Raw genomic sequence first — 19,216 nt, forward strand, 5'->3', positions numbered from 1 at the left:
AGCCTTTGACTGTGTGGATCACAACAAACTGTGGAAAATTCTTAAAGAGATGAGAATACCAGATCATCTTACCTGTATCCTGAGAAACCTGTATGTGGGTTAAGAAGCAACAATTATAACCTCAAATGGAACAACTGACTGGTTCAAAACTGGGAAAGGAGTATATGAACGTTGTATACTGTCACCCTGTTTATGGGAAATAGATGGGGAAACAGTAGAAACAGTGTAGACTTTTTTTGGGGGGGGCTGCAAAATCACTGCAGATGGTGACTGCAGCCATGAAATTAAAAGACGCTTACTCCTTGGAAGAAAAGTTATGACCAACCTAGATAGTATATTCAAAAGCAGAGACATTACTTTGCTGACTAAAGTCCGTCTAGTCAAGGCTATGGTTTTTCCTGTGGTCATGTATGGATATGAGAGTTGGACTGTGAAGAAGGCTGAGCACTGAAGAATTGATGCTTTTGAACTGTGGTGTTGGAGAAGACGCTTGAGAGTCCCTTGGACTGCAAGGAGATCCAACCAGTCCATTCTGAAGGAGATCAGCCCTGGGATTTCTTTGGAAGGAATGATGCTAAAGCTGAAGCTCCAATACTTTGGCCACCTCATGCGAAGAGTTGACTCATTGGAAAAGACTCTGATGCTGGGAGGGATTGGGGGCAGGAGGAGAAGGGGACGACTGAGGATGAGATGGCTGGATGGCATCACGGACTTGATGGATGTGAGTCTGAGTGAACTCCGGGAGATGGTGATGGACAGAGAGGCCTGGCGTGCTGCGATTCATGGGGTCACAAAGAGTCGGACACGACTGAGCAACTGAACTGAACTGATGCAGAGTATATCATGAGAATGCCGGGCTAGATGAGTTACAAGCTGGAATTAAGACTGCTGGGAGAAATATCAACAATCTCAGATATACAGATGATACCACTTTGATGGAAGAAAGTGAAGAGGAACCTCTTGATGAGGGTGAAAGAAGAGAGTGAAACAGCTGGCTTAATGCCATGTTTTCATGACTGCAGCCATGGAATTAGAAGATACTTGCTTCTTGGAAGGAAAGGTATGACGAATAGACAGTGTGTTAAAGAGCAAAGACATCACTTGGCCGATAAAGGTCTGTATAGTCAAAGATATGGTCTTTCCAGTAATCATGTACAGATGTGAGAGTTGGACTATAAAGAAGGGTGAGCACTGAAGAATTGATGCTTTCAAAATGTGCTGGAGAAGACTCTTGAAAGTCCCTTGGACAGCAAGGAGATAAAACCAGTCAATACTAAAATAAATCCACTCTGAATATTAATTGGAAGGACTGATGCTGAAGCTCCAATACTTGGCCTCCTGATACAAAAAGCTGACTCATTAGAAAATACCCTGATGCTGGGAAGGATTGCAGGCAAAAGGAAAAGAGGGTGGCAGAGGATAAGTTGGATGGCATCACTGACACGAACTTGGGCAAACTCTGGCAGATAGTAAGTGACAGGGAGGCCTGGCATGCTGCAGTCCTTGGGGTTGCAAGGAGTAGGAAATGACTTAGGTACTGGACAACAACAACAAATAATGAATAGCATATATCATTCCTAAAAAAATTAATAAACTCATAAAATAAAACTTAACTAAATGCTCTAGACTTAAGTGCACACTCCTTATCCAACTACAAGGTCTCAACAAACTTGCTTCTTAAAAAAATTCACACTTGAATTCTTAGAAGTCTATTTCCTAGTCTCCTAAGTAGTATTACCAGGGTAGACCACGTATAACCATTGGAAGTAAATATGAATTTCTGCAGCTGCAAGAAGGCATTGAGAGGTCACAGCTCTATTAAAACAAAATTAATGGAAACATGTAGTGATAACCTATGCAAAACAGATAATCAGAAAAAAATTTCAGAAGACTCTTCTCTACACTTAGATGATTATCCTTCATCTCACTTCATTCTCACAGGATCATTATTCATTAAGTTATTTTGAGATAAGTTGCTAAGGCTTTAACTTAGATGGAAAGTCCAGAATTTCACCTTATTTGGAGTACTCACTTTATAGAAGAAGATGAATAAAGACAGAAAAGATTTCAAATGTTCAAAGCAATATCCTATGGTGCAGTGTCAAGACTGGAAAAGCTATTTTTGAGCACGTGGGACTTCTTGAAATCTATGTGAAAATACTAAGAAGTAACCCTCACATGAATACAAATAAAACCATGCCTTATTTTTTTTTATTTGGCAAATGTACTCATTATCTTTTAAATCCATTTTACACTTTTATTTATATTCTTCTGATTACATGCAAACTATCTCATATGTAATTATTGATATTAATTTGTGTCACTATGCATAGGCACACAAAACCCATACACACTGGAAACAGAAGCAAATGTAAGTCAGTCAAAACAGAGGAGTACAAAATATTTCTGAAGTATTAAAATATATCAAAATATTATCTGGCTATACAAAATGGTAGTAAAATATAGTGAACTACAATAATTTTATTGCCATTTGCTTTTAGCAGCAATATAACTGCTCAGGTAGTGACAGAAATAAATAATGGAGCATTCATAAGCATGGGCTTCCCCAATAGCTCAGCAGGAAAAGAATATGCATTCAATGCAGAAAACACAGGAGACATGGGTTCAATCCACGGGTCAGGAAGATCCCTTGGAGGAGGAAATGGCAACCCACTTCAGTATTTTTTTTTTTTTTTGGCCTGTGTACTATGTATTTTATTTTTTTTATTTTTTGTTCTTTATTTTTATTATTATTATTATTATTATTTTTTACTTTACAATACTGTACTGGTTTTGCCATACTTTGACATGAATCTGCCACGGTGTACATGAGTTCCCAATCCTGAACCCCCCTCCCACCACCGTCCCCATATCATCTCTCTGGGTCATCCCAGTGCACCAGCCCCAAGCATCCTGTATCCTGTATTGAACCTAGACTGGCAGTATTCTTATCTGAAAAATCCTGTGGACAGAGAAGCCTGGCAGGCTACAGTCCATGAGGTTGAAAGGGGTGGACATGACTGAGTGACTTGAGTGTAATTTATTAGAACTCACTGCTCTTTGTAACTATCTGATACTGGGTTAATTTACCCTTTATAATGTACACTCCACATAGCAAACAATCTTTTTGTCACTGTGATATTCCCACAGGATAGCCTAGTACTTACTGAATTGATATATTAATATAAGCATTATTACATCAGTTACTCAGTAGAAAGATGTATCTTACTTTCTGGATAAGAAGAGAGACATTTTGCCCATCCTAATAAAATGTTTTGCCATTATTTAGATTACTGACAGATAGCTAATAAAAACTCAAGTCCAGCATCAAAATTAATTAACAACTGTCTCTCATTGAGCAAACCCAATTATGAACAAAGTTTCACTCTTTGCTTGTTTTAATTTCTAGAAAATCAGCTGTGGACTCTTCATTTTGATCTTCCACATAATATATCCTCTATCAGTCCTCTCACCTGCTAATCACATTTCTAATTAGCAAAATGTCTTATTCTCTGCAGCTGGCCTTTTTATTATTATAACAATTAGATTCATAAAAAAATTTTGTATTTGGACCTTCATTATTTCTTTTAATAAAACTACTCAATTTTTCTAATAGGTATTTACAGATAAAGTGCTTGCAAAATAAGTATAAAATGCATAATTTACATATGCATTTATTTCCCTCTGATATACTTATGTGTTGTTTTCATCTCTAAGTTCAATATTTTTCTGGCTCATAATTCTTGACTTCACTCATATCTGTATTCAACATCAACTCCTGAGAAAGGAGCCCCTGACCACACTATCTCACACGGTACCAATATCACTCTTTACTCCATGATCTTACTACATTTTACCCCCAAAACATTTTTTTAACTGTCTGAAATCGTAATGGTTGTTGTTTGTGGATACGATTTCTTTATAAATAAAAAGGAAAGTTTCACAAGGTAAGGAGCTTTACCTGAGTATATTTTTAGGGCTGTTTCTGTCTTATCAACTCAAGAGTGGGAGGCAAATCTTTGTTCTCAGCTTCAGGGTATTAGGTACCAATTTAAAGGCAACAGGAGGAGTTCCAGGCAACATCACTGATACAATGTCCCACAGATGTCCCCCCATATCATCATACCACTATTAGCAATGAAACCAGATGTTAATAAAGCCACATATATTATTTAACCATATATTGGTGATAAAAACAAAATCATCTTTAACATTACTATACTTTGTGCTTATAATAAAATATAAGCTAAAAACCGAGAGTACATAAGACCTCATGCAGAATTTCAGAAATTAAAGATTACCAAAAAAAATTCCATTTCCCATAGTTAGACCCATCTTGAAGTGGGGAGTAGCTAAAGTTCTAGTTGTCGATTTCTTGGTATCATGCATGCTGCTTTGGGAAACTCTTTCCTTCTCAGTTTTATCTTTTGTCACCTGTCTCTTAGCAGCTTGATACTCTTCCCTGAGTCACTTTTTTTTTTTGGTTGGGGAGCTATTTAGGCTCATTTTATCCTAATTAAATAACTTCGGTTTTGGAATGCAAAATTCAAAATAATTATTTAAATAAGCAAGGAAATACAGTTATAATTGAAGCATTAGGAGTCTCAACCCTTTTGAAAGTAGGCCTTCTGTTCCACACAATAATGCCTCTTAGAATCTCATATGTTCCTCTTAGTTGTCAATTCTTGTTATGCAAGTGATCTGCCTTGCAAAGTGTTGCATGGGTTTTTACACACTGACCAGTCAAAATATGTTCTCAAAATATATAAACTGTATTCCAACTCAGATTTTTCCTTTTATTCCCGAACATAGTTAAGGAGTATGAATGTAGCCACTGAATTTTGGGGTTATTTACTTTATTTCATTTCGTTTTTAGGAATAAATAACATGATGAATACAGGAAAAGTTTTTTACTGTTTAATTTTAGCTAATGTACTTAATTATTCAAAATTAGATTCCTTCTTTTCACCAGACTAAACTATAAGTCCACTTCATGAGAACATGGTTTAAAAATTGTCTCAAAGTTATGAACTTGTGGAGAAAGTAGATAAACATCCTGTTACTTCTCAAGTTTTCATGAGATTCTTTGAATACAGAATAAATTTTTAAGATACCAGTTTTGTTCTGTCTCTGTGTGTTGCATAGCATTAATCAATTTCTGATAATATTTATTGATTTATTATTTTCTTTTATCTTATGGTATCTTTGATTTGCTCTCTACCAGAATACAAGGTTCATGAGATCATGGACTTTTTCTGCTAGGTATACTTTGGAGAAGGAAATGGCAACCCACTCCAGTGTTCCTGCCTGGAGAATCCCAGGGACGGGGGAGCCTGGTGGGCTGCCATCTGTGGGGTCACACAGAGTCAGACATGACTGAAGTAACTTAGTAGTAGTAGTAGTATACGTTGTGTTCCAAGTACATATAATAGTATATAACATTTAATTACAAAATAAGAATAATGTTGAGGCTTAGATTCTTAGAAAAGCATGTGTCAGATTTTAGTATCCTTTTACATAGATCATATGTAGAATCTAATCTTTATTTATTGACTCAGGCACTGTAAAGACATGAACGTCTTTGAATTCTTTATGCTTTCATTATTTGAAATAAATGGTACAATTTCATAGATAAATCTTTTTTTTAGTATTTTAAAAGTAAATTTAAGAAGCAGATCTTTCTGAGATTATATTTTCAGCATAAATTCAAATGGTATTATTAATATATTCAGTCAAACACTGCCTACCATAGAGACAGATCTGGGTAGGAATTTGAGCTCTTCACAAATACTTGATCCTTATATTCCTTGCAGTACATGAAGATAATACTTGTTTGCCTTGTTTGGCCTCAGATCATGTCATAGGGCTTACTTTAGACAAGGATATTTGAACAGAAGTGATATGTGCTCCTTTCAGGGAGGATTTTAAAACCTGGTGCCTATTTTCAGCATGCTCTCTCCAAAAAACAACTGATATTATAATGGTTGTTTTTTATCAACATATAGAAGTACTTAACCTAGTATACCGATATTTGTGGGATACAAGGACAACTAAAGGAGAAGGCAATGGCACCCCACTCCAGTGCTCTTGCCTGGAAAACCCCAAGGACGGAGGAGCCTGGTGGGCTGCAGTCCATGGGGTTGCTAGGAGTCGGACACAACTGAGCGACTTCACTTTCACTTTTCACTTTCATGCACTGGAGAAGGAAATGGCAACCCACTCCAGTGTTCTTGCCTGGAGAATCCCAGGGATGGAGGAGCCTGGTGGGCTGCCGTCTATGGGGTCGCACAGAGTTGGACACGACTGAAGCGACTTAGCAGCAGCAGCAGCAGGACGCCTAAGGAAAGAGTGACCCACAGGTCATGAAGATCCCCTGGAAGAGGGCATGGCAACCCACTGCAGTATTCCTGCCCAGAGAAACCCATGGACAGAGGAGGCTGACAGGCTATAGGCCACAGGGTAGCACAGAGTCGGACACGACTGAAGCAACTTAGCATAGGTGCATGCACACAAGGAAAGGATAATACAAGAAGTACAGAGGAGATAGCATAATGGAAAAAAAAACCCACAAAATTATGTGTTAAGTGAAACTATTCTTATCAAAAAATCTTCTAGACTTTGTTAAATTTAGGACCCTTTATTGCAGCACTTTATAAAAACATACAGTAAATCCCATACATGTGAATGAGTTCTGTTCCAAGGGCATGTTTGAAAGTGCAACTTATTTGTAAGTCCAAAAATGTTGGCCTAGGTACCCAATTAACACAATTGACTATATAGTACCATTATGCAATAGGTAGATAGTATTTTTCCCACAAATAATGCATAAAAACAAAAACAAAAATAAAACAGTTTTAGCTTACAGTACAGTACAATAACTGGCATATGGGGGCTGGCATCAAGTGAACAGTTAAGAAGAGTTTCTGACTGGATGAGGGAGAGGGGTGGAAGATGGTTGAGCTGAAGATTCATCAGCTAGAGGAGATGGAGGGCAAACTGCAATTTCATTCCTGCTTCACCTTGATGGCACAGGTTCTGGTTCCTTGCTGGATTCAGTTCTGGCTACCCTCTTGAAAAAAATCCCCAGTGACGTCTGGATAGTAGCTCTTTTTCTCTCATCGTAGAATGACACCATAGCACTGTAGTGCATTCTGAGCTGCAACCTTTGTATAGCTTTCTATATTCTGGCCTCAAAAATTAACAGTGCTTCCTCAAATAAAGAAAATCCCTTTGCCATTTCCTGCATCATGAATCTCTTCTCTTCTTCAGTTACTTCTTCTTCCTTTTTTCTTTGTCCTGTCTCTCAGCCTCCACTTCCATCAAGTCTTCATCTGTAAGCTCCTCCAGTGGCACAGCGTAGAGTTCAGTGAAGTCATCCTTTTGCAGACCTAGCTCCAGGTTCTCCCTGAGGGTCACTGAGCTGTTGAAGACCCCTTTGGACTCCTCAACCACCTTCTCAAATCCACGAAAATAGTGAACAAACTATGGGAAAAGATTCTTCCAAATCCTTTCATGGTGATGGCTGTAACTTATACCAAGCAAAGTCAATGTGTTTTTGCGGCCATAAAGATGTTATAGTCCTTCCAAAACTGCCACAAGGTTGTTCCTGATTTGTCACTTGCCTTTACTGCCTGATGAAAAGCATGACATATTTTTTGAAAGTTGCTATGACTCCCTGGTCTCTAGGTTGGATACGTGATGCACATTTGCATCTTTGAAAGTTTGTTACTTTAAGGTTCATATGTAGGGACCTTATTGTATATGTTTGAATTTAGCCTCTCTAAGCCAAGAAGCAACTAACTAAATATAAGAACACTTCCTATCAATTTTTATGTCATTTTATTAAGACATGTATCTTTTAGAATAAATTTAAGCTTAGCATATTTAAAACAGTAAAAAAATGTTGCATAGATATATTGGTTCTTTATTTTACATTATAAGATGAAGCTTTCTTCAGATTTTATGTTTTTAAATTTCATCATTTTATACTTCCTTGAAAATATTTCATTAAAGATATGTCTAACATTCATTTCAGTAACAGCTCATTTTTCTTTCAGTATAAACAATCATATTCAATAATATTTTATTAACATATAAAAATAAGAAAACAAATATTACCAAATTTTAACCTAAGATTTTCTAAAGACAAGCACTTAGGTAGTGAATAGTTTCTTCATCTCTGCCTTCATGTTCTCTTCTTTTCTGCAACCTACACTTAATCATCAAATCCTTCTCATATTGCCACATGAATTTGTCTTCAATTGCCACTGCAGCAGCACTGATTCACATCGTTAATCTTCACTTGTAGTAAAACAACAGCTTTCACTCTATGGTGTCCCCTATGTTGTACCATGATAGTACTCTTGCCTGGAAAATCCCATGGATGGAGGAGCCTGGTAGGCTGCAGTCCATGGGGTGGGGTTGCACAGAGTCGGACACGACTGAAGCGACTTAGCAGCAGCAGCAGCAGTGATTATTTGACACCTCTGTTTTGGCTCTTCATGTGTCTCCCTACTTCTCTCAATGTAAAGTCCAATTTCTCGGGACCAGCTCATATGGCCCATAATGATCTCAGTCCCTTGTATCACCACTTTCGTCTCTTCCTTCTCTCTTGAACTATCAGGAAAGGTCTAGATATACTGTATTATTTTCACTTCTCCAAATTTATCAAGCTGGCTTTGTACCCAGGCACCTGGTAATTTCTCCAAGTCTCCTGATATGTGTAACTTCTCTTCAACCCTCTGGTATCAGTTTCCTAGTATTTCTTTCATCAGCATTGCTCACAACCCAAAGTTAACTTAGGTTTCCCTCCAATGTTTTCTAGTAATACCTTACAACCACGCTTATTATCATACTTATCAAACTATATTGTAGTTTGATATCTACTTGGTTGGGCTTTCCCTGTGGTTCAGTGGTAAAGAGTTCACCTGCCAATTCAGGAAACCTGGATTTGATCCCTGGGTTGGGAAGATCCCCTGGAGGAGGGCATGGCAACCCACTCTAGTATTCTTGCCTGGAGAAGCCCAGAGACCAAGGATCCTGGTGGGCCACAGTCCATAGCATCGCAAAGAGGCAGACATGACTAAAGTGACTGAGGATGCCTGTATCTACTTGGTTGACTATCTCCTCTTATGTTTGTTTGTTTGTTTTCTGAAGTTTTTTGACATGGACCATTTTTCAGAAGTATCTATTGAATCTGTTACAATATTGTTTCTATTTTATGTTTTGGTTTTTTGGCTGTGAGACATGTGGGATCTTAGCTCCCAGGCCAAGAATTGAACCTAGACTTCCTTCATTGGAAGATGAAGTCTTAAACACTGGACCACCAGGAAAGTCCCTCTTCTCATATGTTTTAAAGTCTCTGAAGACAAGAACTACATCTTAACTTCTGTAAGATTAGTTCTGTACCTAAACAAGAGTGATAATACCAATTTTACAAAATGTTTTGATATTTAATATTATATTTAAATATTTTCCTAATTTACATTTTATTCTTTTGAATCCAAACAATTATTCTATTTCCCTTTATCATTAAAAAATTTAAAAAGATATGATCATACCATAATTGAACAACTTATAAAATTAAAAGCTGAGGAGGGGCTTCCCTGGTGACTCAGTGGTAAAGAATCTGTGAGCTAAGGTCCATAGGGTCACAAAGAGTTAGACATGACTGAAGCAACAACACACATGCAAAGCAAATGAAGCACTTTGTTATATTTCACATTTGTTGTTTGAACTTTTTAAAACAGAACAGAAATTTGGAAAAAAAAAAACAAACCAGCAATCCATAATCAAGCAAGCATGCAGCAGTAATTTTATGTAATTTTATTGATAATTGTCACATTCAATATTTATCATTTGAAGGTAAAATTGTTTCAGATATAGCAGTTGAAATATTTTAACTGCTGAAAGAAGACACGTTTCTGGTATAGAAATGGTGTAGAAGAAATATACCATGTTCATGGATTGGAAGAATCATTATGGTGAAAATAAGTATACTACCCAAAACCATCTATAGATTCAAAGCAATTCTTATCAAGCTACCAATGGTATTTTTCACAGAACTAGAACAAATAATTTCTAATTTGTATGGAAATACAAAAACCCTCAAATAGCCAGAGAAATCTTGAGAAAGAAGAATGGAACTGGAGGAATCAACCTGCCTAACTTCAGACTATACTACAAAGCTACAGTCATTAAGATAGTAAGGAACTGGCACAAAGACAGAAATATAGATCAATGAAACAAAAATAGAAAGCCCAGAGAGAAATCCACGCACCTATGAGCACTTTATCTTTGACAAAGGGGGCAAAAATATACAATGTAGAAAAGACAATCTCTTTAACAAGTGGTGCTGGGAAAATTGGTCAACCACTTGTAAAAGAATGAAACTAGAATACTTTCTAACACCATACACAAAAATAAACTCAAAGTGGATTAAAGATCTAAGTGTAAGACCAGAAGCTATAAAACTCCTGGAGGAAAACATAGGAAAACACTCTCTGGCATAAATCACAGCAAGATCCTCTATGACCCACCTCCTAGAGTAATGGATATAAAAGCAAAAATAAACAAATGGAGACTTATTAAACTTAAAAGCTTTTGCACAATGAAGGAAACTATAAGCAAAGTGAAAAGACAGCCTTTAGAATTTGAGAAAATAATAGGAAACGAAGCAACTGACAAAGAATTAATCTCAAAAATATACAAGTAGCTCATCCAGCTCAACACCAGAAAAATAAACAAACCAATCAAAAAGTGGGGAAAAGACCTAAACAGACATTTCTCCAAAGAAGACATACAGATAGCTAACACATCAAAACCACAATGAGGTACCATTTCATGCCGGTCAGAATGACTGCTACCAAAAAGTTTACAAACAACAAATGCTGGAGAGGATGTGGAGAAAAGGGAACTCTCTTACACTGTTGGTGAGAATGCAAACTAGCATAGCCACTATGGAGAAGAGTGTGGAGATTCCTTAAAAAGCTGGAAATAGAACTGCCATACGATCCAGCAATCCCACTGCTGGGCATACACACTAAGGCAAACCAGAATTAAAAGAAACATGTGTACCCCAGTGTTCATTGCAGCACTATTTACAACAGCTAGGACATGGAAGCAACCTAGATGCCCATCGGCTGGTGAATGGATAAGAAAGTTGTGACATATTGTTGTGGAATACTACTCAGCTATTAAAAAGAATGCATTTGAATTTAATGAGGTGGATGAAATTGGAGCCTATTTAGAGAGGGAAGTAAGTCAAAAAGAAAAACACCAATACAGTATATTAACACACACACATATATATATATATATGGAATTTAGAAAGATGGTAACAATGACCCTATGTGTAAGACAGCAAAAGATACACAGATATAAAGAACAGACTTGTGGACTCTGTGGGAGAAGGTGAGGGTGGGATGATTTGAGAGAATAGCATTGAAACATGTATATCACCATATATGAAACTGAGCACCAGTCCAAGTTTGACGTGTGAAACAGGGCACTCAAAGCTGGTGTACTGGGACAACCCAGAGGGAAGGGATGGGGAGGAATGTAGAAGGAGGGTTTGAGATAGGGGATACATAAACACCAGTGGCTGATTCATGTCAATATATGGCAAAAACCACCACAATATTGTAAAGTAATCAGCCTCCAATTAAAATAAATAGATAAATTTTAAAAAGTAAATAGTGTAATAATAAGTATGACTCCATATTTTAAAACAACTTAAGAAACCTAAAGAAATACAACTGAAGATGATAAAGCTAAACAAATAGTAATTTATATTTTAAAATGAAAGGAAGCAATAGGAAATAGTTATCAATTCAAGACAACTCTGAGATTCATTCTTGAAATTTGAGGGAATGTTCACTGAGAAGTTGTATTTTCAGGTAGTCACACTCCTATGTAAAGCACTGAATTAGTCATCAGAATTACCAAATACAAAGTTTAGTTTGCACATACCACAATAAAGTAACTTTTAATATCTCATTAATATGTTTGCTATTCTGGTGCATGGGGATGACCCAGAGAGATGTTGTGGGGAGGGAGGTGGGAGGGGGGTTCATGTTTGGGAACGCATGTAAGAATTAAAGATTTTAAAATTAAAAAAAATAAAAAAATTTAAAAAAAAAGAAAAAAAAATTTTCTTAGAAATATATGCTAATAAGTCTAAGGAACTGAGTGATTCTTGCCCAGAAGAACTAAAGAAAATATTTGCCATTTGGGTTAGTTCTCAGTCCATGGAGTAAATCTTGAAACTTAATAGATGACTGAGCACAATATTTTAATAATCACTGGATTTGGAAATGCACCAATCCAGGCATAACTAGAGAATGCATCTCTTGTTGGAACTTATGTGTATATGCTCAGACATGTCCAACTTTTTGAGCCCATGAACTGCAGCCTGGCAGGCTCCTCTGTCCATAGCATTCCAAAGAATACTGGAGTGGGTTATCATTTCCTTATCTAGGGGATCTTCCTGACCCAGGGATCAAATCTGGGTATCTCCTGCATTGCAGACAGATTATTTACCATCTGAGCCACCAACGAAACCAGTATTTATGAGATGACTAATTTAGTAAGAATTTGTTGACTGACTGGATAAGAATGTGAATATGATAACTCAAAGCATTTTAGTGTCAAGGTTTAGTAAGACAGGAACGGGGTGAATTAAGGTATTTTATTCAATAAAATATCCCCTATTCCAAAGATGAGAGTCAAAAAATCACATTCATTGTGGGTCTCTAAGACAGAGTATAAAAAGAAAACTGTATAAAAGTCTGAAATCCTTCATGTTTAGAACCTATAGTGTATATGTTGCTGCTGCCGCTGCTGCTAAGTTGTGTCAGTCATGTAGTGTTTGACTCTGTGTGACCCCATAGACAGCAGCTCACCAGGCTCTTCTGTTCCTGGGATTCTCCAGGCAAGAACACTGGAGTGGGTTGCCATTTCCTTCTCCAGTGCATGAAAGTGAAAAGTGAAAGTGAAGTCGTTCAGTCGCATCTGACTCCTCGCAACCCCATGGACTGTAGCCCACCAGGCTCCTCTGTCCATGGGATTTCCCAGACAAGAGTACTGGAGTGGGTTGCCATTGCTTTCTCCAAGTGTATACGCCAAATGGAGTCAAATGATACCTATGTTGTCTTGTATATTCAAATAACTCAGAAACAGTTTGCTTGTTTCTTAATTCTTTAGATACTAAAAAAAGCAGACACTCAAATGACCTTTTTCTCTTTCCTGTTAAGCAACAAATGAAGCAAATAGTTGGGAAGCTAGTAGCTGTCTAAGGAGATTAAACAATTTCTTAGCTGAGCCTAAAAAGTACAACTTAAAGACATTAAGATTTTGAGAAAAATTTTTCCCATACATTAATTTTTTAACTTCACATGAAATATCTGTTCTCTTTTTAAGTTTTTTAAAGCAGTGATTCTAGAATTCTAATGCTTTTTTATAGATAGATGGCAGCAACATTTATGAAAAGTATATAAGCCAATAATCAAATTCTAAAACAACTTTTCTCATTATATTTAAATGAAGATCATACAATTTAATCAAAAGAGTCAGCTAATTTTACCAAAAATTTGGAGGAATGCTGGGTATAGTTACCAAACCAAACCCATCCAGGAAGGAGTTTAATGATACAGTACTGATTTTATAACCTTAATTTTTAGAATAAATAAGCTTTTAACATTTTGTGGATTAAAGAAAAGGTGGGCTCTTTTTGAACTGAATTTACCATGAGTCTTTAAGGGTCAAATTTACTTTTCATGCTTCAGCAAATCAAAAATGTGTTGTATAATTAAAGTCATGCTTGATATTAAAAAAGAAAGTACTTTTCATTACACAATATAGACAATTTATAGATAAAAGAAATTATATATACATAGGCTCAAAATAAAACTATAGACTTTAAAATTATAAAGTATGTAATATAAATTAATAATCCCTTGGAAAAAAACAGTCTCACAGTCAAAGACATAAATACTATTTATTAGAGAAGAAGTCTTTTTTAAAAATTTATGTTGCTTAAATTTAAAATTTACTTTATAGAAATTTAAAATTTGCTACATTCCTAACATCTTTAAACATCATCCAAGTTACATTGGTTACATTCAGAAGCTCATTGATTCAAAATTCTAAGTTTGGGACATGAAAAGGCCATATTCATGTTACATAAAATCTCCACTACAATAATCATTAAATCAGAATTAAAGAAGGATTATGTTAAATGCTAGTATTTGATTGTGTCTTAAAATAATGTTAATATCTAAATGTGCATACTTGAGGAAGTTGGAATCTAAATTTTCTATGATAATACAGAAAAATGATTTTACTAAATGACTTTGTTTACTATTATTAAATGAAGAATATTCTTAAAAATTATATCAATTTCATTGTATCTAGAATGCTTCTGCCCTATGGTCCTCAACTTTGGTGTGCAAGAGGATCTTCAAAAGAAATGATGTCTACTGAGGCCATTTTTGCATGTTACGATTTTTCATGAAAGGGTTAAATGTAAAGAATATGGGGGTGGAATATGGAAAAATAGTAATGTTTATACTTGATCTTTCTGTTCTTATACTATATCTACAAACATTTCCTTTCTTTCACTTTGGCAGGAGAGTGGAGGCCATTTTTCTTTATTGAAACATCCCCAAAAGATACATCAAAGTTTTTCTTCCATGGCAAGATACAGTGTCTGGGTAAATTACCAATTAAAATAGAGTATAACAAAAACAAAGCATCCTAGGAAAAAATAATACTTGTTTCTATATATAAAAGAAAATCCTAACAACAAAAACCAGAAAATAATGCTAAGGCAAGTAAAGAGCTAGCTTCAGAAACTGTAAGAAAAAGGACTGTTTTTTGAACCATGGTTTGTAAAACCAGAAATATGTCTTCCTCTGGTGAATAGCATGAATCTCACAAACTTGGAAAGAATACTATTAGCATCAGGCTTACTGATCTGATCAAGAAAGCTTTAAAATAAGACTGATAGTGGAATAGAAAAATGTGAATTGGTAAAATGGGTATTAGAGAAGACAATAGTTTTGAAATAAAAATAAGACAAGTGAAAAAAATGGCTAGAAATTATTTTGCGAAAATCATGGCTTGGAATACTACTTAGATCCAGGATATACACTGTTCTGAATAAAGCTGAAATAAAAATAGTACATATGTTAAACTCTTAAAATGCACTTAAAAAAAAAACAAAAACTGTTAACACATCCCAGGAAGATGAGTTTAAGAATTACCACAGATGTCTGTGTAAGGAGTGCCCTGCATAAGGGAACCTGGCCTGTGGTATAAGTGGGGAATATATTTTACTCCACACTCCAATTACCTGACAGGTATTATTATCTTTGACTTCCCAGGTAGGAGTCACGGTTTCGGTATGTTCAGAAATACTGAATAGTGCTCACAGTTATATAGCTCAAAATGATAAGGCTAGATTGGCTAGAATTGGAAGCTAGGTGTGCAAGAAATGCATAATTTCAGCAAAACACAGTAAGGAGAAATTTATACACATACATGCATGCAAATATAATGCATTCTAGTGTAGCAGAATGGGGGAAAATTACCTAACTAATTTGTTCACAAGGATGAACACAGTGACTGGGAAATGTGTGTCACCACATATCTGGGAGTTATATACTAGTTTTATGATCAGGAAGCAAAGACAGGAATTTAGAGATGTTCATGTCAGGAAAGGAAAATTTAAAGAAAAGAAACTCATTGGAAAATAGCATGGGAATCCCAGGAAAAAATATTACAGAAGATAGTGTATTAATAATGAATACAAGATATGGACAAGAAGGAAGGGCTTCCCTCTTAGGAGGAAGTTTAAAAGTTTTAAATCTCTCCATTTGAGAGGAGGACTTAGCTGGTAACTCTTCTGTCAAATATAATTTATAGAGAAGGTGATTTGCATACATAATGGAGACTTTGGGAATGAAAGTTGGAATACTTTTAGAATAAGAGAAGAGAATGCTAAGTAGGGTTGGGTAAATTAATTCTGCAGATGTAACCAGACAGCTCTGCAGCATACAGAAAGCAAAGGGCAGTTATCCAGACACTTTAAGAAAACATAACCAAGGAAGAAAGTGAGAAATTAAAGATGAAATTCTGACTCAAATGTTGGAGAACAACCTATAACAGGAAAAAGGAAAAGATACCTAAATAAAATGATTCAATTTTACATTGCAGTTTGGCATTGTGTGTTGTGTTAAGTCGCTTCAGTCATGTCTGACTCTTTGCAACCCTATGGACTGTAGCCCACCTGGCTTATCTGTCTGTGTTATTCTTCAGACAAGAATACTGCAGTGGATTGTCATGCCCTCCACCAAGGTATCTTCCTGAACCAGGGATGGAACCTGCGTTTCTTATGTCTCCTGCACTGGCAGGCAGGTTCTTTACCACTAGCGACACCTGGGGTTCTTTGTTTTTTAAAAACATATGTAATAAAAGATGAATATAATTGCTCAAATCATTGGGTAAGGACTTGGAAAGGAATGTAAGGTATCTGCTAAAATGCTCTAAATATAAAAGATCTAAAAACATTAACTGTGTTGAGAAAAGAAAAAGAAAAAGAAAAACATAAGCCAATAAACCGGGGGAGAAACGGCTGCTGAACTTTTTCGTTTCTATAGTTCCATCAAGGAAAATTACCATTAAATTCTAACAAGTATAATAGAACAATTTTGACATGTATTTGGTATTTACTTAGGGACCAAAATAAATAAGAGTAATAGAGGAAATTTCCAAATGAACAATTCCTGCCTACCATGCCTGTGACCTGTGAATACTTAGACAGAAGGATAAGAATATTCAACTTAAAATGTATCAATTTTAATGATGTATATTGCATAGTCTTTTATTATAACTTTGTTAACAAGATTAAAAAAAACAATGGTTTTATGATATTGAGACTGAATGGATTGGTGGTAATGGATCAGTCTTTCTCTAAGCAAATTCAGTCTTTTCTACTTTCGAAACTCAAAATGTTATTGTATGATTTAGCTACAAAAGTGGAAAACACACTTTACAAATCTCTGCATAATACAAAGATGTAAAAGAAAGCTAACAGCTTATGTGATAATCAAATAAATCTTCAAAAACGTTTTGTCATGCTGAAACAGTGTTTCCAGATAACTTACTATATAACAGGAAATAATGAAAAGACCTACATTTAAATTTAAAAAAATATGTATCATTTATACCAGCAAAGGATAACTGAATTTAACATTGGTTCATTTGAAAAAGCTATGATATTTTTACAGACTCTATAATCTTCAGCTACTTTAGGAAAACACCCTACTTCATTGTTTTTTGTCATTTTACCAAAATATTTCCATTCTTCAGACACATTAAATTAACTTTTAAAAATCAGATATACTTTGAATCCCTGAGAATAAAAATATGTAGGATTTCTAGCTTAGGAAATGAGACAAAGAATTACTCACTGCAGGTAAATGTAAGCACATGTTAAATAAGTTTCTTTCATAGAAATTATACCATGTAATTTTTTCTAAGATGAAGTATTTCAGAAAGCTCCCTTTAGTATGTCTCACATCATAGTAAAAATGCATAAATTAATTTCAAAAATTTGTAAATAATTTGAAACAGTTCTTGGTAGTGTACTGTTATCTTTGATTTAGAAAAAAATATGGTCTGAAATTCACTGAAAAATTTTTATTTCAACACATCATCATAACAAGATCTTCAAAGAGAATCACATAAGCACAAAAGAAGAGAATTAAATTCCTCACCTGCCTAATACCCAACCGGTATGCAACAATCCGATCCACTGCATCAGGATTCATTTGAGTCCACTGTAGACTGTAGGAGTAGACACGGTGTCTGTTCTGCCACACAGGATTGTAGGTATCGTAATAGAATTCTGGAGCATAGGCCTTTCCTAGAAACAGAAAGAGACCTTAAAATTAAATGTATATTACAGTCAAACCTAATTACTCTTTTTGTACCTTTTATTACTTTCTACTTCATGTTCCACAAGCAATTTTTATATTTAAAAAGTCATATGATTAAATTCAAATTAATTTATGGAGAATTTGAGAACAGATGCAAGATGATTTCCTGGTAGGTTTGATGAACAGTGTGAGAGGAAGAGAAGACCCAAGAATGACTAAAAGATTTTTGGCGAAAGAAACCAGAAGAATGGAATTTCCATCAACTGACATGAAAAGCTACGGGAGGATCAAATTTGAGGGGTCAGGAAATTATTTTTGAACAATTTGAATGATCTAAATGGAGACATCAGGTGAGATACATTGGACTAAAATGCAGGAGAGGCCAGGCTTGGAAATATTATCTTGCTAACCACAGGCATATAGATAGATTTCATTTATATATGTCTAAATATTTTCATTGATGCATAGTTGCTTCAAAATGCTGTGTTAGTTTCTGCTGTACAGCAAAGTGAAACAACTAAACATATACATATATCCCCTCTTTTTTGGATTCTTTTCCCATTTAGGTCATCACAGAACAGCCAAAAACTTTATCAGCAAGTGAATGATAACTCTGCCATAAAAAAAAAAAAAAATCAGTGAATATGACAATCTGTGTTTATATTATCCATGTCTTTGGTCAGTAAATTGAAATTAACCAAACAATGATCAATAACAAAATGGTGTTTTTGGTTTTTTTTTTTAGATTTTAAGGATACGTGAGGTGTGTGTGTGCTGTGTCACTTCAGTAGTATCTGACCCATTGAGACCCTAGGGACTGTAGCCTAACAGGAACCAGGATCCTCTGGCCCATGAATTCTCCAGGCAAGAACACTGGAGTGGGTTGCCACACCCTCCTCCATGGGATCATCCCAACCCAGGGACCAAACCTGCATCGCCCGCATTGCAGATTCCTGTGGATTCTTTACCACTGAACCACCAGGGAAGTCCCCATACATGAGGTACACATAGTGTATATAACCTACGTAAACCATCTCAGGTTTTTCTTTTAATTGCCAAATTGAAAAATGTACAAACTGTTGGGAATTATGGGTCCAACTCATTAATAATCTGAAATATAGACTTTTTACACCTTACATTTTATACCAATAATACATTTATTTATTAAATCAATATTTCTTGAGAGTCTATTGAATGGTGAGTAGTGTTCTAGGCAATGAACAAAGAGGTATGGCCTCTGTCTTCCTAGAAATTGCTTCCATTTTCTCAGACCTTTC

At 35.6% G+C, this 19,216-nt stretch overlaps 1 protein-coding gene across 1 annotated transcript in view; it reads right to left on the reverse strand.

Annotated features, from left to right (window-relative positions):
• The window catches only part of MDGA2 (MAM domain containing glycosylphosphatidylinositol anchor 2), a 920,428-nt gene that overhangs the window by 78,511 nt on the left and 822,701 nt on the right, over positions 1 to 19,216 (reverse strand). The window contains exon 10 of the mRNA XM_069596115.1: positions 17,778 to 17,926. Coding sequence (XP_069452216.1) covers positions 17,778 to 17,926 — 149 coding nt within the window. The remainder of the gene's footprint in view (positions 1 to 17,777; positions 17,927 to 19,216) is intronic.

The sequence above is a fragment of the Ovis canadensis genome, chromosome 7, assembly GCF_042477335.2.
Source record: "Ovis canadensis isolate MfBH-ARS-UI-01 breed Bighorn chromosome 7, ARS-UI_OviCan_v2, whole genome shotgun sequence".
NCBI lineage: Eukaryota > Metazoa > Chordata > Mammalia > Artiodactyla > Bovidae > Ovis > Ovis canadensis.